We start from the raw sequence: 22,513 nt of genomic DNA, 5'->3' as shown, positions 1-22,513 counted from the left end.
TTTCTATGGCTTTGGGGAAGTGGCTCAGGGCTGTGCCGCATCAACAGCTTCTTTACACTTGTAAGATGAAGCGCTCCAGCCTTTGGAGGGAGTGGTGACTGTGCAGAGTCCCAGGGGGACCCAGTCACCTGGCCCACCTTTTACCCTTGCTTCTCTCTTGGTCTGCGCCCAGCAAACAGGTGCTCCCAGTTTATCACGCCTCCCACCTCACTGCCACGGAGGACGTGATAGGGTGGGCGCAGGGGGCCGGGCGGGGGGCGCATACTCAACAGGGAGCAAGAGCCTCCGCTCCTCCCTCCCGTGGCGTATCCTCCCGCCCCCCGCCCTCGCCTCTCGCCAGCACTCGCCGCTTGCGGGGCTGCCGCTGGGGTGGTGCCAACAGAGCCGGCCGGCTCCGCGCCTCGGGATGTGCTGAGCAGGGGCCGCTCCTTCGGGCCGCTCCGCGCCTCACCCGCCGCCCGCCCGCAGCCCGCGCCGCCCCCGCCTGCTCGGAACGGGTCGCTCGCCGGTGGCGGAGGAGCCTGGCGGTGAGTGCGGGCAGGGCGGGGCCGCTCGGGGCGCGTGAGTCTCTGCATGAAATGATAGGTGTATATCTAATACCAAAGACAGCTAGATAGATCTGTCCTGTTGAACGTTCCCGTGTGGGCACGGGGGAGAGGGAAGAAACCGGGCGCCGTGTCCGCCGTGTGCCGACGGCGTGTCCGTGGGTGCCCATATGGTCGCGCCGCTCTGCTTTCCTCGGTAGGTGCCTCGCCATGTGCATGCATTTGTATGTTTGTGGATGCATAGCTACATATGCGCGCACATATATATGGGCGCGACGCCCTGCTCCCTCCTTCTGCAGGTTCCCGTCTGCTATTTGGTCCACACCCGCGGTCCCCAGGTGCCGCCGTACCTGGTAGCGGCGCTGCCTCGGGGACGGGCCTTGGGACCCTGCCGGTGGAGGAGCCGGAGGGTCCCGCGGGCCGGTGCTGCCTCCACCGGCCCTGTGTGTAAGGCACCTACCCCCCTTCGCCATCCCCGGCTTGGCAGGTACCGTGGGCAGCTTGGCTGGAGCACAAACGCTGGCTTTCTTCGCACGCTCGTCACGAGTTAGTGGAAAGCTGCGACAGCCCAGATGCCTTCCTAGACATCCATTCCTCCTACTCAGCCTCTGGCAAAGATGAGAAGATAATAGGCAGCACTTCTGTCTGTGTGGGTGGAGGAAGAGAAAGGACTACTGATAATGGATTTGTTGAAGGGACGCTGATTCTGGGTTTTAATTACTATTTAAGTGGTTTCGGTGTAGTACTGGATAATATTGCTGCGAGAGGACTCTCTTGGTAGCTGTAGTGCAGTGCTTTTAAAATCCTGTGTTCTTGCTTTTGGTTTTTAGTAAAATATTTTCTCAGTTGTGATGCATGCAGGGAACCCATTCAGGAAAACTTAGTTTCCAAAAGAATGATGTGGACTGTGTGTAAAATGCTGGACTAATGGAAATGCAGCAATTTTATTTTCTCCAGTCCTGAGTTGTAATGACATTTTCTTACAAGTGAACATTTGTCATTTATGAGAGGTTTTGGGATTATGTGTTTTGGTTTTCAGTTTGGTCTGTTTGTTTGTTTTCTTAAGCTGCTGATTTTGATTTAAGTTGGCTTTTTTTCTCTGGATGAGAGGTGGAGTGTCATCAAATCACAGGACTAACTCTTGCATTCAGCACATGAACAGAACTGTCCTTTGGGAGAAACAATGCCTTGATAGGCAAGGAACGTACTTATATCAATGGAACCATCTTCCAGTCAGAACTGCATTATTGGCAGCCTCTCCATAGGATTCTGTGGAAATAGGATATCTGTTTCATATTGCTATACATTTTGGCAGGTATAAATAATATAATTTAAAAGTAATTGTGATCCCATTTGGTTAGAATATTTTTTCCCCTTTCTGGGATAAAAAAACCTTACTGAAAGTGTGTACTTTTTTTTTTTCCTAGAGCTGCTTGAAGAAAGTCTTCAGCCATGGATGTATTCATGAAAGGGCTTTCCAAGGCAAAGGAGGGAGTCGTAGCAGCAGCAGAAAAAACCAAGCAGGGTGTGGCAGAGGCAGCAGGAAAGACGAAAGAGGGAGTCCTCTATGTGGGTAGGTGGGCAGCAGAGAGCACGCTGCTGATTGGTGCACCCCAACATTCACAACTGGATCCTCATCAGACCCATTTTTCTGCAAAGAAATGTATAATTGCTCATAGGAGTCGATTGCAAAATAAACAAGAGGAAATTTGTGCCTTCCTGAGCTCTGGTTCTTTGAAGCCAAGTGCCTTACAGTACAGTTCATTGGGTGGTAGTCCATGCAAGAAGTTTGCCAGATCAAGTCTGAAGGGGTGGTTGGTACAGTAAAAATAAATATGAAAAATGTGAAAGCTGGAGGTGAAGGTAGCTTCGTAACATTCTACAGAGCATGTGGGGCTTGAACAGGGTTTCAGGTGAAGACGCTTGAGAGTTTAGCTCAGGACTTGAGTGGTAGACATGCCAACTGCTTGGTATGTTGGCAGTAACATTACAATAGTGTTACCTTCTGAAATTAATTTCATGTTGTGTAATTCCTATTGCAAATTCATGGCAAAAATTTTCCACGACTTCTCAAGGAAGTGCCTTTACAATTAATGAGGTAGGGCAGGTAGACCCCAAGGTAGCAAAGCAGTTGTTAGTGCTTATTCTAGGCCAAACCAGTATTGTATAGATAAAATTATTTTCAGATCCCTGACTGGTACTTTGATTTAGGATAGTCATCTTCATTTAGCAAGCATTGGGATTTAGAAGAGTGTCTTGCAAATGCTGTCATGAAAAATTCGCAGAAAAACAATCTGCCAAGACTATATAAGTAATCAGTTATTTATAAAAAAATATTATGGCTCTGTTTCTCTTATTCATCAAATAAAGCTAGTCTGTAAAAGAATGGAGGGGGAAAAGATACCCTTTTCTGTAGGTTGTTTCTGTTCTGTTGATTTTGTGGCAGGTCAGTTCTGTTATGGGTGCTGTGTGTACTGAGGGAGATGTGCTCACATAACAGAGAGAAGTTAAACAGAGCTGAAAACCAGAAGCATTTCTTTTCCATGAGAGTACTGAGGTCTCTTATACCAGTGCCTCTTTTGGATTCCCTCTTGCAGGCTAGTGCCAGTCTGGAAGAAATTATTTCTGCTCCAGATAGTGTGGACTACTCATTTGGAATATACTTCCCTCCCTTTTAAGCCATAGCAAAGCTCAGTGCTCTTGCCAGCAGGGATGGCAGTAATTTTGAACACTAATTGTAGGATGAATCTATTTTAAAATGAGCATCTGCTCATTTTCAAGACAGCAAAATAGATGTTCTTCCACTGTATGTTGTGCTTGATGTTGGAATAATTTTCCAGAGGTAGGACTTTTACTTTGTTTTCTTGTAGTCCTGGCCATGCTTCTGGGTTTTATTTTTTTTTTTTTTTTTTTTATTAGAAACCTGCATTGTGTGCTAAATTAATTTTTGTTTCTGACCTGTTCTTCAGACCATAATAACATTTGAATCTAGTTCTGTTCCCAAAGGCAACAGATTTCCTGTTGTCTTCAGAGACGCTTTTGCTGAGGTTGAACTTTGGAGGGCAGGCTTGCTATTTTTTGCAAGAATTTCAAGCAATTACTGGGGACCACAGAGCCCTGAGCCATGATAGGGACTTGTGCATGTGACTGTAGTAATGGTGGAGGATCCTTCTCCCACCAGGTGCCTCTTTTTCAGGAGGCAAGGGCTATGTGCACAGTTTGTTGTGCAGGCAAAAGAGCCTGTGGTTGCAAGCTATCTCCAGAAGCTCTGGCAGCTTGTGTCCAGTTGTGTGCTTGCACATACAGGCAGGACATTTCAGCAAGTTCAAATAGGGAAAGCACGAGCTGGATGTTTCTCTGTCTACTTCCCAAGCACTCAGCAGAGGTGTCTCTTCCCCTGTGTAGCATTAGCAAAGGCCTGTGTGATTATCTTTTGTTCTGCAGGCTGATAATGATTGCAGTGCAAAAGACGGTGAAGACCCTTTATGAGCAGAGGACAGAAGCAGCACAATTCATTAGAGCTTGTGAAGACTTCTCCCTTTTTCTATAGTTGGGTTTTCAGATTTGAGATTCACAGCCAGATTTTACTGTGAAAGCTGCCTGACATCTTGCAAAAAAGAACCTAACAACACTGGGCTGAGTGGGACCTGTTAATCATTTTCAGTTTCATAACATTCAGTCTCCAATTGCTGGTGGAGAATTAAGAAGATGCAGAGTCTTTGGTCCAGATCCCCTAGGTGATATGGTTTCCCACTGAAATCAGTGCAATTGAAGTAAATGTGGAAAATATCTGGACCTTTCTGTTCAAGCTGCTCTTAACTATTATGTGTAAGACTATAACCTAATTCTACCTGGTAAGAGTTGTCTTTACGACAGCTTCTGTTTGGGATGAAATATGGTCATTGTAATTCTTTTATTCTTGTTTTGGTTTTAGCATTTTTTTTTTGGCACAAGGAAGATTTCTCTTGGCAAAGGGAGAAACTTAGAGCTATGTAGGAGAGCAGTGTAGGAGAGCAGGAAGATTAATTTAGGATTTTTGTTTTCCTGTCCATGCTGAAGTCTCTTTCTTCCCTCAATCCACTTTCCTTTTAAGTACCCAAGAGCCCCCTCAATAGTCTACAATGTGTTTTTATGCTTTCAAGTATTGTTTTTTTTTTCCTTTTAACTTTCTCTGCCAATGGCCTTCAGCATTGGCTGACTGAAATTAGTGGTTCTCTCTTTAACTCATTCAAGCTCAGCATCAGGGCCTTTCTTGATACCAAAGAATGTCCTGGTCATTGTTTAGAAAGAAGGACTGAGGCTCAGCAGTCCTGTCTGTGGTGTAAATTTAAAACTGCATCTTTCTGTATCCTTCAAGAGCTTTTAGTGTGAAACAGAGAGGAAGTGAGTGGCAGTACTTAATCTCCACTTGCTTTGAAACCAGGAACTGAGTAAGAAGGACGTGCTCACACACTCTTGGTGATGCAGTGTTCATGTTGTCTGCTGAGCTTCATGCATGCTTCCAGGGAGCTCAGGTTTTTGCTCAGTTGACTCTTGAGTGCATGTTCACTGCTCAGGAATGGAAGTTTCCAGTCTGATTGGTTTTGGTGTGTTATAAGCTCACAGAACAAAGGAATAGTTTATTAGTAGCAGAGTGGCTGACAGTTGTTTACTATTCCTGTGCTGGCACATGGCCTTAGAGTAGAGCAGAGCAATCATGACCTATTTGGCAAAGCCATCCAAATCCCTCCACTCCTTTTTCATAATATTTCTTATTTTCCTTTGGTGGTAGAGTAATTGGCTTCAGGACTTGGAACCAAGTGTTTTCCTTTAACATAGATTATCCCTTCCTCTAATTCGGGTTTTTGTCTCCCAATCTGTAACCAGCTCTGACTAAGCAATGTCAGGAGTCCATTGGTCTCTCAAATAGTCCAGAAATGAGTGCATTTGCAAACTGCTGGTACACTCCTTCATTCTGGGACAGTGACAGCCATGATAATAAATCATGAAGTGACTCTATGGTATTTTTTATAATTAGAAAAAAAAAACAAATTAAAAATGCTGTTTAGTGTTCTCCTTCCCTTCACAGAGATGTCTACTACAGCTAGGAAAAGTAGCATTACCACATACTACTATTGCTTCTTGGTTTAGGTTAATCATGTTCCTTGGCCTTTATATTATCCCTACTCTGATTCCTCTGTTCCCCTTGTTATGCAGGGTACAGTGAGCAAGACTGTTGGTATTTTTGGAATGCCAGGATGAAAGCTAGTTTATCGTGGAATCAGTGTGGACAACCAGCTTTCCTTCATGGCTAGCCAGAAGTTGTCCTACTGAATTCAACTGTTGTTATTTATAGGCCTGTTCTGGCAAATCCTAAATGTGCTTCTAGATGCTTTTGTAGCTGCCATGGCAGGAACAGCTGCTTGCATGCAAGTGTGCAGCAGTGGGGCAAGTACTCTTGAGCTCTAACATATGCTGTAGGGTCTGGAACACCAACCAGCTGGTTGTTTGCCAATTAATGGATCTGGCTATACATACCCCTGTTCCATATGAGTCTGTGAGCTGAGCTTTTTTTAAAGAATAGTCTGTCTTCCACGAAAGAGACCAGCATTTCTGTGCGAGTTATGGTTATAGCAGTGTTGTCTGGGTAAGTAAAGTAAGAATCTACTTGGATTAGGTCCCTCTGGAGATGTGTGCATTGCATGGGTCCTCAGGGAGTTCTGCCATACTATCCATCCCTTTCTGGCCTTAGGGAACTGGGTACTTGCTAATTCACAGGTTGCCATGTCATTAATGGCTTGGCTTGCAAACAGTCTGTTCAACAACACGAATGAGATATTGGCCAGGTCTAACAATGCCTTTAAAAGCACGTGCTTAATATTAAGTATTCCAATACACACACTGTAAGCCTGCAGTGGTGTCTAGTTACTAGAAGATAGTAGAACTGTCATCGGCTTGAATTCCAGGATGTGCTTTGCTTCTTCAGGTCTCATGGTGCTATGAAATTGAGAACCAAAACAAGTCCTTAGGTGTGAACACTTTGCATATAATGAAACTTTTGATTCTTCAATGGTAAATACTTTTCAGTGAGAGAAAGCAAACTTTTTTAAAAGATAAAATTGGAATAAAGTGGGAAAAAGACTTTTCAGCTGTTTAACCTCATCATTAGCTAAAGGAACATTTCATTTTACATGTTGCAGTATTTTTTCCCTATTATTTATCATGGATTATAATTCTACTCTTACTCATCAGTAAGAGAGCATTTTCAATCATGCAATCAATCTAATAGTGCCAGAACTACATGGCTAAAGTTCCATAAATTTGCACTAGTAGCAAGTGGGACATATTGATGAATGAGCTTATATTGTGTTTCTGTGTTTAATTGTATTATTGCAAAGAATTTGGGACAAAAAAATTGCTTTTTTCCTAATATTTTTCTGTTCATGCATTTTGTTTTTTGTTAGAAGTGTAAAGTCAGAAGTGTAAATTACATCTCAAATACTGAATGACAGCAAAAAAAATTACATTACAAATAAGGTCATTTCTGTGTTGGTAAGAAAAATAAAATGTCATCCTTTCTCTGGCAGACTAGGTAAGATAATTAACTAGGAGCCATAAACTCTGTTAATTGCACATCGTTAAGCATCATAGTCCACAGATGGATACTAACCCCTGAAATCTAGCCAAATTATGGAACCTGACAAGGGCAAGTAGAGGGCTGGTAGGGAAAAAGACACCAGTTATGTTTTAAACAGCAGTATGTGCTAATTAGTTTCTCTTTCCCTTGAAGACACAGGAGATTGTTCCCTTTCCTGCAGCATGGTGAAAAGTCATGGTCTTTTTGCATGGATGTTGCAGAAATCAGTTTGGTTTTCAGTGTGGCAGAGTTACATTTCTTATACAGGTCTTGTGTTATGACTTGGTCTAGCACAACTCCAGGTTGCTTCCTGCAAATCATATGTGACAGTGAGGACAGTGGATGCAGCAGACCTGGGGGGCATTTTCATGTTGAAATCCTATCTACTGCTTAAAGCTGTTCTTTTGGATTAGTTGATACCTAAATCTGGCTAGCACTTCCATTTCCCTGTGAATTTAAACTCTTGGCCTTTCTTGTAGTTCAGTAGAGATTGTCAAGCCCTGCAAACTGAGATCTAGCAAAGATTAAATTTTAAGGATCTTCCGGAAACTGTGGCTCAGACCTTCTACAAATGCATGCATGATCCTCTTTGGGATGTTAACATGGTTTCTGTGCAGTGTCATCCGTGTGAGTTTGCCAAGTGGGAGGCCTAACACAGCTATTCAGAAAATGGCAAGGAAGTCTCTACATACTGCACAAGTGTTTCCAATATTGCTCACCTTTCCACAGTCAATACCCATCCATACAGTTGTTCTTTACTGATGGTTTTGCTTCTTCCCTTAGGCTGAATTTCTTTTCAATTTTTTAATAACCTTGGAAAACATTGTGTGCAGCAGTATGCAGTCTCCATGTTAATCCCTCTTTATCATCTATCTAGTCTTTACCAGTACTTTAGAATATGCATTTTCAACCTAATATTTTTCTTTGTTTAGGTTCCAGGACCAAGGAAGGAGTTGTTCATGGTGTTACAACAGGTAAGATAATTTCTCTTGAGTTCAGCTTCTTTGCTGCATGAGATTAACCAGCCATTTAGCTGTTAAAAATTGAAGTTTTTTGAGGGCACTATAATTTATGAAAGATGGAAAAGCATAGGAAAACTGAGAGACATGGTTGGATGGAAAGACTGAATGGAAATGACTTACAGGAAATAAACAAATTTCAGAGATTTGATTTGAATTTGTCACAGTTATGAGTGTCTTGAAATTTTTTTTAAACTGACTAATCTCTCAGTAGCTAGAGCACTTTCAAACTTGGAATTTAATGCCAGACATGTATCTTCACAATAGCATTTCTACACCAAGAAGGAGTAAATTTGCATTTTAAATTGATTTGCAGGGATCATTTTAGGTATGAACTGAAGCCAGTAACCAATAATTTGTTTTAAGGGGCAAAATGAATGGAAGTCTTTGATATCTACGGAGTGCAGAAGAGCCTCTGTTGACCATAGGGCATTGAATAAAATGTATAATTTTCTGCTGTAGAATGTGGGAGCTCTGGAGATGTGAAGAGAATGCATGGTCAATAAATTTTTTCCCCTAACAAATTCAGAAACAAATAAGATAGTAGAAAACAAATAAGATAGTAGAAAATGTTTTTCCCCTCACAAATTCAGAAACAAATAAAATAGTAGAAAAGGATTTCTTTTTCCTCAGTGTACAGCCAGTCTCTCATTCAGCTGACGTGTCAGTGTATCGCTGTGCCCACATAAGCCAAGGCAAAAGATAAACACTGGTAGGTAAACAAATGTCAGTACTTAATACATAACCCACATAAATGGTTGAAAAGTCAGTCAAGAGTATTTCTAGTAACAAAACAGAATATCCAGGATAGTCCTTCAGAGTTTAGGCAGAGCATGTGTGCTGCTGTTACAAGATTTGAAATCTCAGCTCATTAGACCTCAATTATGAGAAATATTCAGAGGGATCATTGCTATGACCAGTAGAGGATTGAAGTAGAATGAGATTTGGGACACCTATATCCAGTATCATCACAGATGTGGGAGCAGCAAGTGACAGCACTAGGAAGCAAGTTAATAGAGGTGATGTTCACCAAGCTGGGATGTGGTGGAATCTAAGTCAGGGGCATTTGCCCATATATGAAACATGCTGAAGCACTGGGATTCTAGTGGGCTACCTCAGTGCAGGACTTCTCTTCCTCCTTCCTGAAAGAAACTACTGATCTCAAGTGCTGTGCCTCTCTTTATGTGATGGCAATATATTTAATTAGGCAGGAATTTTACAGTGAGTGAATAGAATTTTTAATAGGTTTTAAAATACCTTACATTTTCTTTTGGAAGGTACAAAACAGACTGTAAAGCCAAACATAAGGGGGACACACCTGTTATGTGCTGTGCCTGTGAATAGAAAATTTGGAGAAGTTACTGTTGATTTTAGGCAAAACAGTAGCTGCTCCTCACACACTTTAAGAAACAGGTGACATGAAGGGAAACACCCAAAACTTGGGAATAATGGGTTCTGTGCTGCAGTTTGTTACCTTCTGGCCTTTCAAGCTGTTTGAGATGAGTTTGGCTGTTGCATGAAAATGGAAAATGAACAGGGAGTCAACAGATTGAACTGTGGCAGTGAGAAGACTTCAGGCACATTCTACAGGTCACGGCTTCCAAAATGAAACCACATGGACTTGCTAGTATAAGAACTGAGCAAGTTCTTGGACACATTTTAAGAACAAAAAAAAAATAATAGCAAGCCTATAAATAGTTTTTCTGGCAAGAAGGTAGATAAAAACAGATTTGTGTTCACTGTAGTGAATCTGTGAAGTGTAACATGAAGACGGATGCTATGAGGTTGATGTAGAAATCAAATCCATTTAAATCAATTGTATTAAAGTTGATGTGACAAAAATGCCTTTTGAGTTGTTTGTCAAGACCTACTTTTCTCTTTTCATATGACTGAGAGTTCACAAGTTGTGCTGGTCTTATGATATTAACTTCCCAGTGTATCATGTGAAACCTGAGGTGAAATAAACACTTTGTTATGTAAATAAAAATGGTTTGAGAGGTTGGAAACAGTCAGATATAAACTAGAGTCATGGATCAAAATGAGTGCTCACAGTTTTGCAGTCAGTCTTAATGTCTGAGTTGCAAAATCTTGATAGTTTTGCTATCTTTGAATAAGTTGTGATTTAACCCCCTATGCTGGTGAAATGACCAGCAAATGACTTTAAAGGGCTGAAAAACCTAATTGTGTTCTTCAGACAGTTAATTTCCAAACCCAGAATTACTAGACGGAGGTGTTTTGTGCTTTAAATGTGAGCTGATTGTACCAGGTTTAGTGACATGAATATACTGTGAAATGAGGATTCCAGGCTGTGATTCACTGGAATATGGTAAGTCTGTTACTTTCAGGTCACCCTTTCTCTCAACTTCTGATAAAAGCAGCTTTGCTTATTGATTTTTATGGAGTGTATGCTCATGTTTAGACTTGCCTTCCTAATTGCAGTGTCTCCTGGCCTTTGACTGTAAATGCATAATTCACCCATCTTTCTTATCTCCCAGAAATGAACAGTATCAAAGATGAATATATTCAGATATTCTAAATAAAGTACTATTTGTAAATAAGTCAGGGCAAAAAAGCTCTTAGTCCTTTAATCATGTGAGTGAAGACACAATATTGATAGTAGTAAACCATAGTCAAGTGTTTTGCTTAATTCTTTATTTATTCGGGCTCATTCTTGTTTTTCTTAATGTTCTTAGTCATTGGTATTCCTGCTCTTTAATACCATCAGGTATCTTGCAGAAAACCGCATAAGTTAAAGAACCACCATATTTATGGCATCTTGTAAATGAATTCTTGAAGCACTTAAGACAAACTTGCTATTTGAAATACTTACTCAAAAGTATATTTGGTACAATAAGAGTAAGTTCATTAATTCAGGGAAATTATGTGGTTTGAGTCTACTTTTATTGTTCAAGGTTGAAAGTAACTAGTTATGATTTTGAATTGCTCCAGAGGTTTTACACTGATACTGTATGCTACCACATTGTCTGTAATAAGTAGTGCAAATACAACTTCAATGCTATTACTTTTTGCACAGTGCTATAGTCAGTATTAGAAATTAAACTCATCCTTGCTGTGGTCATTGTACACTGTCCCAGGGTCATTTAATGGAATGAACAGTCTCTGCACAGATAAAAGAAGTAATCAGGCCATTGCACAGGAAAGTTCTGCAGAAGCTGATCTACTCTTGTTCTCAACACTGTGATGCAAAGCAAATATCAATTTTACAAAGACTCAATGGCTTAAGATCATTAAGCATTAAGATAAATTTAATATGTTGGAATCAACCCCCTGTATTGTGGACTGATTTGTTAGTGCACACTTAATGCTTTCTCCATTACTACTTAGTGTAAGCAATAAAATACATGAGATTGGAAACTTATTTTGGTTTTTCTTCTCCTGTTGTGGGATTTTCAGAGCCCTAGGGTCACCAGGCTGGAGCTCATTATCAGAGTCACTCTGGTAATGATGATGTTTAGCTATTCCTTAGAGACAGGAAAGATGATTGTCTCCTTACTATGGTTGCTTTTGCCAATCTGTGCTATTTATATAGTTTGCTGAATTTATCTTCATGGCTCTGATTTCTGAAGCAGTGTGTGAGAGATCTTCCATGGTAACTCCTGTGTCAGCTTTCTTATGCTGTGTCTGTGTGCTGCTTTTGGTGGGGATGGAGGTAATTTTCTTCATAGGGATGTTGTAGTTATTGCTGGGCGGGGCTTACATGTGGAAGCATTTCCTGCTTCTCACATCACCCCACCAGTGGGAGGTCTGGGGGTTCACAAGGAATTGGGGGAAGACACGGCCAGGATGGCTGACCCCAGTTGACCAGAAGGATATTCCACACTGTATGGCATCATACTGAGGAGTAAAACTATGGGGAAGGTTGGTGGGGGTCATCTGCTTGGGGTCTGGCTGGGCATCAGTTGGTTGACAATGAGCAATTGTTCGGATTTGCATCATCTGTGGGATTTATTGCTTTCTTTCTTTTTCCTTTTTATTATAATTTTTTATTACTATTAGTATTTTATTTAAATTGAACCATACTTAGCCCATGAATTTTCTTCCTTTTACCTTTCCAATTCTCTTCTTCCCCATTCTGCTGGGGGAAGAAGGGAATGTGCAAGTGTGTGGTGCTTAGTTGCCAGCTGGGGTTAAACCATGGCTGTCTGAAATAGAAGCAGTCTTAAGTATACTGCTTTTGTTACTACTTTTGTCACTCTTATTGTTGTGCCTGAAACAGTGTTAGTGGCCTGATTCTTTCCTTTTTCATTTGAGTTTGTATGTACTAGGTCTTTGCTAGGATAATGTGTTTCTGGGAGGAGGGAATGTACTTGAGACAGTGCCTTCCCAAGATCCTATAGTAGTGGGAACAGCAGCCCCTGGATAGTTGCTCTTGGAAGGTGGTTGTACTTGCCATGACAACACAGTGTAAGAAACATAGGTGTAATAATGGCACTGAGAATTGGGTGCTTTATACTGCAGCATCCACAGTGCACTCAGTTCCACTCTGTTTCTTGATACTTTGAGGTGTAGGTGCTTTAAGAACTTGAGATAATGACATGAGTTGTGCCTTTGATAATCAGCATAGTACAACCGTGCTTTATCATTTTATCAGAAAGGATGAGTCTGCTCAAGGCCAACTGAGCCCTTGTCAGCATCAAGCCTACTGAATTTATCCTTTATGTATGTGGATGAGAGTCTGGTCAGAGAGAGAGAAAGCTAGATGAGCTTTTCCATGAATGGGTCTGGGAACTTTCAGGGGGCTGGAGAGAAAGAACGATAATCAAATCTGCAGGTGGTGTTTTTAACAAGTTGTTTTTCTCACAAAGAGGGTGTCTTCTTAATTAGCCAATCATGTGAAATGTGTTGATTAAATGACCAATCAGGTCCACCTGTAGCAAACCAAGGTATGAAAGAAGAGGATTCAATAAATGGGCTACTTTTTAGCCTTTTAAGCCTTCTGATGTAATTTCTGACTCAATGATGACATACATGTTATGCCAGTCAATGTTTTTTAGAAAGGGGAATTTTCAAAACAGTGTGGCACTTCCGTACAAAAAAACTTAACAGAATGAAAGGACCCTGAATTATAGAATCAACCCCAATGGTTTGGGTTGGAAAAGACCCTGAAGATGATCTGATTCTAACCTTACATGGGCAAAAATGCCTTCTGCTAGACCAGGTTGCTTGTCGCCCCCTGACCTTGAGTATTTCCAGGGATGGGGCTTCTCTGAGCAACGTGTTCCAGTGCCTCACCACCCTCACAGTAAAGAATTTCTTCTGTATCTAAACCTATCCTCTTTTAGTTATCTACTCCTGCCCTGTCCCAACATGATCACAGGATCCTCTCCACCTTTCTTGTAGGGTTTTGGGTACTGGAAGGCCACAATTAGGGTCTCACTAACTTTGTCTTCATAGGAGGGGCTCTCCATTCCTTTGATCATCTTGGTGGTGTCCCCTGGACTCACTCCATCAGGCCCAGGTCTGTCCTGTGCTGGGACCCCAGAGCTGATGCAGCCCTGCTGGTGGGGTCTCACCAGAGCAGAGCAGAGGGGCAGAATCCCCTCCCTTGACTTGCTGGTTATGCTGCTTTGGATACACCCCAGGATCTCTCCCAGAAAATGAATGAGATAGAGGAAAAATAAAAAGCAGTACTGAAATGTACACAAAATATATCTTCTCTGATTTTAATTTTTAAAATTTAAATATTTATTGGAAAATTGGATTTTTGAATCTACTTTTATAAGCTGCTACTTTATTTTTTTAGAGTTCTTTTTGCCATTTGGAACAACATGGATAAGTTTGTTTCATAACATTACCCAATTTTTTTCTGAAAGGCTCCAAGCGCTTTTTGTGGTCTGTAGTGGGTAATAATCAAATGGGGCATCTTAACAGATGTCTTTTTGCACTTGCTACTATTAAGTCAAACGTTACCTGAGGGCAAAATTTGCTTTTCAGCAAAACCCACTTTTGATTATCTTCCCTACCGCTACCCCCCCTAAAAAAAGCATGGCAATAGAGTAGTGAATGTATACAGTGAAATTTCTCAAACTTTTAGGTTATTAGTGCCTAATATAGTGTGGGAGATACTTGAAACAGACTTTTTTGAATTTCAGACAATGTGTAGTCTGTTGTTCTACTCTATAATGAAAGCTCCTGGTCATCAGAGATAATACTTAATTCATTACTAAATTTTCCCTTTAAATTACCTAGAATGAGCAATAAATTATCTGCCTCCATTTTCAGTCAGCAGATATTTATAATTTGGGTCTTTAATAAAAGTTGCATATTAGTCACGTTTAGCTTTCTAGCTTTTTCCTAATTTTTGCTATTTATTATCAATCATAGTAATTCATGCTGCCTGTCCTTTGATATGGACAACTGATGCTCTTTATGTAAGGAATTAAAGAAATGTAATTTATCCACAGAAGGTCTAATTTTCATATGCACTTCCCAAAAAAAGACTCAGAAATGGTTGCCTAACTTTGAAGCAGAATCCATCCTGTGCTCATAAAGGATGCAGATAAAGCTATGAATACATTTTATGGATCAGATAGGATTTAACCTGAAGGAAAGTATAGGATTAGTTAGAATGGCAAAAAGATATGATGGATGTTTTTGAAAAAAATTGCCTTGTTTAGAGGAGTACATGTGTGTTTTGCTAAAAATCTGGGTATGTAACTTGAAGGCATGAAGTCATTCCATCCCTTTTTTTAGAGCAGTTTCACTATAGTTCATGCTGCTGTCAGAAAGAGCCCTTGGGGGATGAATGAGCAGAAAAACCCCAGTGATATTCTGAAAGGCAGAATGGCAACTGCTGATGTATATGTAGGCTAAATGAGTTGTTGTTTCCCTGGGGCTTGGAAGTTAGCTATTAATCCAGTTTGCTTTGACATTCAGTCTTTCTATAAATTAGTATATTATGTATCAGCATTGGGGCAGAAATCGCAAGGGAGTCAGATAAAAGGTTCTGTTTGAAGTTCTATGGTTGAGCATTAATAGATCTGCTTTTTAATGATATATATCTTAGAAAATAAAAAAAAGGAATAATCAATGTTTTTTGAGTCTAACACAAAAAATCAGGTTTTCCAGTCCCTGTATCATGCAGCAAGTGTTTGGTGGACTAATTGGAATGCAATTCCAAACTAGGATGTATTATACAGTGAGATGGATGTAATAAGAGTGTCTAAATAATGACTTTTCTTCCCTAAAGTGCAGTTAGACATGAATGAAAATGTCAGATGTCTTTCACATGAAAGAAATTGAGCCCCAGCTAAGGCTTGTTTTTACCTCTGCTGCTCCAGCATTACCAGATGGATAGTTTAATTTCTCAAGATCCACTTGGGGTACAGAAAATGTAATGGCCTTATGGCTTTTCACGATGTCAGGCTGTCAGTGATAAATTCTCTGAAAAACTTACAGCTCCCGGAAGCATCATGTGTTTTTCCATCTTCTGCTTCTCCTCAGTGGCTGAGAAGACCAAAGAGCAGGTGTCCAATGTTGGGGGAGCTGTGGTGACAGGAGTGACGGCAGTGGCGCAAAAGACAGTGGAAGGAGCAGGGAACATCGCTGCAGCCACTGGCTTGGTGAAGAAGGAGCAGTTGGCCAAACAGGTTGGTTTATTTACAGTCTTTTCCAGATGGAGTGAGCAGTGAGGGGCTCATGAACTGAGGGGCAGATGGAGTGCTTTCTGTCTCTCAGTTGTGTGAATGCAGGATTAATTGTGTTTGTGATTAATTGTGCCAAACAAACAGCAAAGATGGTGTCTGCTGTTTATAGCTTGTATTTTGAGTGACTTGGCAGTATCTGGGAACTTGAATAGGATGAGCCATGGAACTTTACTAATCTGAAGTTTGAGTTAATTTGGATCATGGTTTGAAGTGTGATCTAGTGGTGGTTCTAAACTCAGCAGCCTCTAGTGGAGGCCAGCTGCTGTAGGATAGCTGTATAGTTTTGTGGAAATATAACTGTTTTCCCCACTTATTTGGGATTGAAAAGCAATCTGCTAGTGCTGAAAGGTCAAACAGCAAATCTCAGGTTTAACAGCACAAGTTGTATTCTCTGTAGTTGTAGAGAGGAGGGTTTGTGTACCAATCCACTGACTGGTTAGACATGTTGCATCTAAAGTCAAGATCTGTCTGGAGAGTAACTGTCTTCCATTAATACAGTGACACTATCACAAAAGTGCTTCCAAATAGCCTCAATTATTTAGATGAACTTTGCTCTAGGTCATCTTATAAAACACTGTAGGTATTTTTATTCATACACTGTAGTTACTCTTCTGCTGACACTAGGTGAAAATTGACCCCAGCTGGCAGGAACGATGCTTTCCAAAATGTGTGTAGGTTTTTTTTTGGAGACAAAAATAACCCAGAAGAGACAAATGCCTCCTTTTGTGCTGTTTTCTGTATGAGCATTTAAGAGTTAGACAAAAATAGGATTAGGAAGAATGTTTAGTATTTACACAAAAATATGACTGTCATGGAATTGAGTATGAAGTTCTATTGTGTATCTTATTTCAGTTAGTGTCCAGAGGAGCTGTAAAAATTGCATCCTTAAAAACTGGAAGTTTTTTATCCTTACTAAAGTGTAGACCTGTCTGTCTGACAAATCCTATTGGTGCTTTACTATGGGGAGCAAAAAGGGCTATTACATTGTGGTAGGCGTTCATTTCACTGTGGTGGATTGTCTTGGAAACATCTCACAAGCAGTTTTATTCTCTTTCAAATCAATATTCCTGGGGGATTTTTTAGTCCTCTTTTTTTCAGCTGTAAGTAACATGGTGCTTTTGATGTGGTCATGGATCTTTGTAAAAGCTGTGTGGGAAGATGTTGCTAAATGGAGAATCTAATGACCTGCCAGGGGATACATGAATATGGCATGGTCACAGTAGTCTCTGCCCTTTGTTTCTGCTAAAGCTCTTGTGTAGTTTTATGCTGAGAATATTGTTTTCTGTTCACAGCTCTTGAAACTCAGTGTAATAAGGATCATCACTGCTGTAATACACAATTACCCCTTTAAGTATTGACCATAACTAATGCCTTTTTATCTCTCTCTATAGGGAGAGATTCCTGTAATTATAAAGTATAAAGCAAATGTCTGTTGACTTTCATTTAAATCTGTTCTCTGTATTGTAAATCTTAAATATAAGTCGTGATGGCTGTAACAGAATAAAATCACATCTGTGAAATGAAAGAGCATCCATAATGTACATGCATATTATTCCTATTAATAGCAACATTATTCTGAACTGGTGTTTTGTTCTTTAGATATGTAAAATCATTCATCTGATATTTTTAGACTGAGATTCTCAGTCATCTATGCAGTATGGCCATGTAGGTGATGAGTATCTGTGGCTCCCCCTGGACTGCCTTGCATCTCTGTCTTTAATTGGTTTTGCAAGGGATGAGTAGCCGTTTCAAAAATGTTAATATCAACACTGAGTAATATGAAGTTATTTTAAAACCTGGTGGGTTTGCATTCCTTTGCAGCTTGGAGGCACATGAGATAGACTTTGCTTGGATTTTCCAGGTAAACTGACAGTTTGGTAGGGCAGGTGTGGGCATCCAGAGTAGCAGTGGGACCTTGAAGGAAGGAGGGTGAGCCTTTCTGAGATAACAGAAGGTGCCAACCAGGCATTCAAAGTATCAGTGTAACTTTGTGTCATTTATCTCTCTGTAAGGTTGTGTGTGTTGAGGCTGCTTGCCTGTGTGAAAGCCTGCAGTCTTGCGTGGTGAGTGGCATTTTTCTTGTGCTGTGATGGAAGTTTGATTTTGACTTTCAACTAATTAAAAGCATTATTTTTTTTAAACCTATGGATACAGTGATACTTAGGCAGAGAAAATACATAGCAAATTCTTGGTAAAACTCTTTCTTAAGAAGTTTCTCCATGCTGGCCTAGTGCAGCCTTTAAAACTGGTGTGCTTTGGAGCATGAAGCACAAGCTTCAGCAGCCAAGTGAGGCCAGGCTGGAGGGCTGCTGTGGCACCCCACTGTCACCCACCTGCCCTGCAGCTGGTGTAAGCAGACAGTGTGGAGTGACAGCTGAGACAGTGACAGACAGGGATGACTTGAGAGTGCCCATCTGAGGCTGCCTGGGGGATTTCTGCTTTGGCAGCAGCACACTGCTAAACACAGCCAGGGTAGTGGTGGTTAGTAGGATCAAATTTATTATAAAAGGGCTAATGTACTGCAAGCAGTATTTTACTGAATGACAAAACATTTATTGTGTGCCCATGTGTGATTTATTTCTATGTACAGTGTGTCTTCTAAATGAGTTTTTAAAAAGTAAAAATTATTGATAGTTGCATTTAATGCAGAGATGAACATCAATGTTCTATTTGCAAGCCAGCCTGTATGTATGGATTCAAATGGGGGGGGGGGTGTACCAGCAAGTGAGTATCTACTATATAATATTTTGAAAACAAATATGGATTACAAAGTTTGTTTTCAGATAGTTAATTAACAAATTGAATTCTTAACCTTACTGAATCCATGTCATTTGGTTCCCTGGCATCTCAAGACTAAACAGTTGCTGATTTCTATGGTTTCCATGCTGAGTAATTTTGTTTTTACTGGTCTGGCACCAAAATTCCCAGTCAAGCTGAAATGTCAAGGTTCTTTGAGTACCCTATGATGCTATAGTCATATGGATTTCATGTGCTGTAGATTTTACTAAAGTAAATAGAAGAACAGGTCTTACGCTTAAGATTTTTGGGCTCTGTATGGATAATGTTTGCTATCTCTATGTGCTAAATCCTTTTTTTTTTTTTCCTAGTGTCTCTTAATTTAACACATTTGCAGTAAATAGCACTTAAAACACAACGTTACAGTAGCAGGTAACAAGTAGGTAGGCGATACACTTCCCGAACAGGTAATGAAACTCGCTGGTTTAATTATGAAGCTTTCAGAGAAAGCCTCTGTGTCAAGGCTGACAATTTAGGCATTAGATGTTTTCTTCTATAGAAAATGAGAATTAAGCAGAAGCCCTTGTTAATTACATTTAATGTGATAATTAAGAGTAAAAACAATGGCAAGTTTGCTTTATGTCCCCTTCCCACCCCCTGCATTTCCTGGCACTCCTTAGAATTCAAAGTGCCATAGCATAAACATTCAGTGCAGTGGAACCCACAGATTTAGACTATTTCTTGTCTTACTACTTTTCTTGAACAGATAATCTTGTGAACCACCAAAATTTTCCACAGACATCATACTTTTTTCAGAGCTAGGGTGAATGAATCCACTTTGGGGAATCACCGTAATCAAACAGAAAAATATGTAGAAGCCTTTTTGATCCTTCTTACTGGGAAGTTCCATGAGACATGGTGCATTGCTGAGACTAAAGACATAATCAAAACTGAATTGCTCTCACCAAAATTAAAAGGTGTTTCATTAAGACACCAAACATCACAGTGTACTCCAGTCATCTGGTACTTGTTCATTTGGGAAGTACTTCACTAGTAGAAGGAATGCAAACCCTGTGAGTGTCTCTGAGAATGTGTCTTTCAGTGGGAGAAGGAAGGATACTTTTCTGCTTTAATAAGCATCAATTTCTTAAATGTAAGTGATCCACTTCTTTCAAAGATATCTGATTTGTCTTGTTGCAAGCTGAGATTCCTGTGTGTTCCCAAAGAAGTTTTGATTACCATCTGTAGTTTAAAAAAACAAAAAAGCTGAATATGAAATCTTGAGGTTTTGCACTTTACACTTTGATTTTTAGAAACTGAGATCAGTTTAGAAACCTTTCTGTAGAAATCTTCGGCAGAATTAACTTAAAGATGACATTTGACTTCTACTTAACTTGTATATCAGTTCCCAAAGTTTGAATACCAACATTAAAGTCCCCAACACTGCTTTAGTGCTCTCCTTGTTAGCTGCATACAATAAAAATTCCTAGCTTGGTAATTGAAAAGCATCAACAGGAATTTTTTGTCTCTTTTTATCTTTTTGAGATCTATTTAGCATATTTTCTTTGCTACAGTGCCATAATACTGACATACCACGTGGAAAATTCCTGAAAGTTTTAAAATTCTTTTTAATGTACATTTTTTGGTTGCAAACAAAATTCCAGAAGTAGGAATTCTAGTAGGTCTAATCATTGTAGAATTTGGGTGTAGGTGGAACGATGTATTTTGATAGAATATGAAGATCTCCTGGTTCTCTGACCAACTTAATGTTCAATATACTGTACAGGATGCTTGGCTTATTGAAGGATCACCATTCCCCATCTTTCCAGTCTATAGTTAGTCAATTAATTTTGAAAAGCTTGGCTAAAAACACAGAGGAAAAGCTGTGGAGCAGAGATGTCCAATTTCCTTTTTCAGAAAGGTAATTAGAGAGTTTTTTAATCTCTGCATTCCATTTTTTGCTATTTGAAGATGTGTCCCAAAAGGTGAACAGACCCCAATGAAAAGCAGGATGGTAAGTGCAAGTTGCTTGAGACTGAAACTGTTGTTCTTTAGTTGGAACAAGCATATCTCCCAGAGTGTTTAGTATGAGCAAAACATCAAGCCTTGATTTAAGTGAGGAAACTTCAGTAAAGATTTGACATGCCAAATGCAGAAATAGCCTACACCCAATTAACTTCTGGAGTTAAATGTTTTCTGTAAGGACTGTAGAGCAGGCAGGCTTTAGGGGTACAGCATCCAATTGCCCTACTCAACTACTTCTTACCCTTTATGTCTCTAATAAAAGTAGAGAATGGATAAGTTTGATTAAATATATTAAATAATCTAAACTGCCAGGCAGTTGTAGGTCTGACCCTTTATGCCTGAGGCAAGCAGTGCCACTTTGTGCAGTGTAGAGAGACAGGCTTTCTGGTTGTTCAGGGTGGGCCTCACCTTTTTTCTGGTATGACACTCCTGCCTGGTGTGTGGGAGCAATTACAGCAATGGTTTGGAAGCATAAAATTATTTGGGTTGGAAGGGGCTTTTAAGATCATCTAGTTCCAAACCCCCTGCCACAAGCAGGGACACCTTCCACGAGACCAGGTTGCTCAATTCCTCATCAACCTGGCCCTGCAAGCTTGCATCGTGTGCTTTCTGGTGGGATAACTAGCACACAGTCAATCTTCCTCAAGGAAGCCAAAGTGGTTTAGGTGATTTATTAGGAGAAGACCTGCTCAAATAGTTAGAACTGGACGTCAGTCAGACAACACTTGCTCTCAAATTTCTATTTGAATCAAAATGTGCAGAGCATATAGTTGGGGATAGGTTTTCTTTTTCCCTCATCATTTTATTCTTGATTTGTGTGTATTGTATGAGTGACTTCTGCAAAACAAAGAGGCTATTTAGCAGCTGTTAGCAGTGTCTCCTTTTTAATGTCTGTAGATTGATTGGGAGTGGAAGAATGAGGAATCGATTTCCCATTAGGGGATCCACACTGCTCAGGAGCTGATTCACAGAAGACTCTCTTAAGGGAAAGCCTGTTTGTTAGCTGTTCCTTTAAATTCTTGAAGGGAGTGGAACTGTCAGTGAGCTGGCATATATCTTTGGTTGTAGCGTAACTGGACTGATTTATTTTGGTAGAGCTTTTCTTGCTGATCTCAGAATTAATGATGGTGTGTTATACTAAAATATCTGTAACAAATTCATTCTATAATGCGTATTCTAGAAACAAACTCTGATTTGTTATGAATTGTAAGGCACCTATAGGCAGGTGATATTAAAGTTTTGAATCTGTTTTATGTACGCAGTCTCCTTCTCATGACAGCACATGTATTTTTTTTGATGGGAAACCTCATTAATCATTTAGATTGTACAGAGTATGAATATCAGTAGACCTGTGAAACTGTGTTGCAATCCAGTATGAATTGTGAGTGTTGGAATGCAAGTGGCTTTGATTTAGTGATTTGCATTTATTTTGGAAGCACATTACAGTTGAGGCCACTCAATGCACTTTCATTAATGCAGTTCTATTTTCTCTTGGTGTTTCCACATGGTCAAGCCTCCCATATGAGGCTTAGTATATGTTGATACTGCCTAATGGCACAGTAAAGAACAGTGTGGAGTGTGTGAAGCAGACTCCAATGTTTACAGGAAATTTTATTTGATGAAATGTGCTAATGATGCCCACAGAAAATATGCTGATTAATAGGAAGGGTACAGAAGTCACAAAGCCAACAAGGAGACAAAACATTTTTCTTCTACCTTTCTTTTGCTTTATAAGATTTTCTTACCTGTCACTTCCTTCTTGGCAGGTGTGTGCACATTCTGGTAGCACTTCTGGATGTGAGTAGATTAATTTTATGTCACTTTGAACACCTCTGTTTGAAATACTTAAAATTAGTCTGGGCAATATAGAAATGAATGTGCACAGAAAATAACAGTACTTGGGAA

General features: G+C 40.2%; 1 protein-coding gene across 2 annotated transcripts in view; it reads left to right on the top strand.

Annotated features, from left to right (window-relative positions):
• Positions 1 to 299: 299 nt before the first annotated feature.
• The window catches only part of SNCA (synuclein alpha), a 63,002-nt gene continuing 40,788 nt past the window's right edge, over positions 300 to 22,513 (top strand). Inside the window, exons 1-4 of one of the 2 annotated variants that reach the window (XM_053941318.1) lie at positions 300 to 527; positions 1,973 to 2,118; positions 8,094 to 8,135; positions 15,645 to 15,790. In XM_053941318.1, the coding sequence (XP_053797293.1) occupies positions 1,998 to 2,118; positions 8,094 to 8,135; positions 15,645 to 15,790 (309 nt within the window). In that variant the 5' untranslated portion in view covers positions 300 to 527; positions 1,973 to 1,997. Of the gene's footprint in view, positions 528 to 607; positions 742 to 1,972; positions 2,119 to 8,093; positions 8,136 to 15,644; positions 15,791 to 22,513 lie in introns of those variants that run through there. The other variant, XM_053941319.1, reaches the window with a different exon arrangement.

This window comes from Vidua chalybeata, chromosome 4, assembly GCF_026979565.1.
Source record: "Vidua chalybeata isolate OUT-0048 chromosome 4, bVidCha1 merged haplotype, whole genome shotgun sequence".
Classification (NCBI taxonomy): domain Eukaryota; kingdom Metazoa; phylum Chordata; class Aves; order Passeriformes; family Viduidae; genus Vidua; species Vidua chalybeata.
Note: the sequence above shows the minus strand (reverse complement) of the source record. Positions and strands in the feature narration are given on the sequence as shown.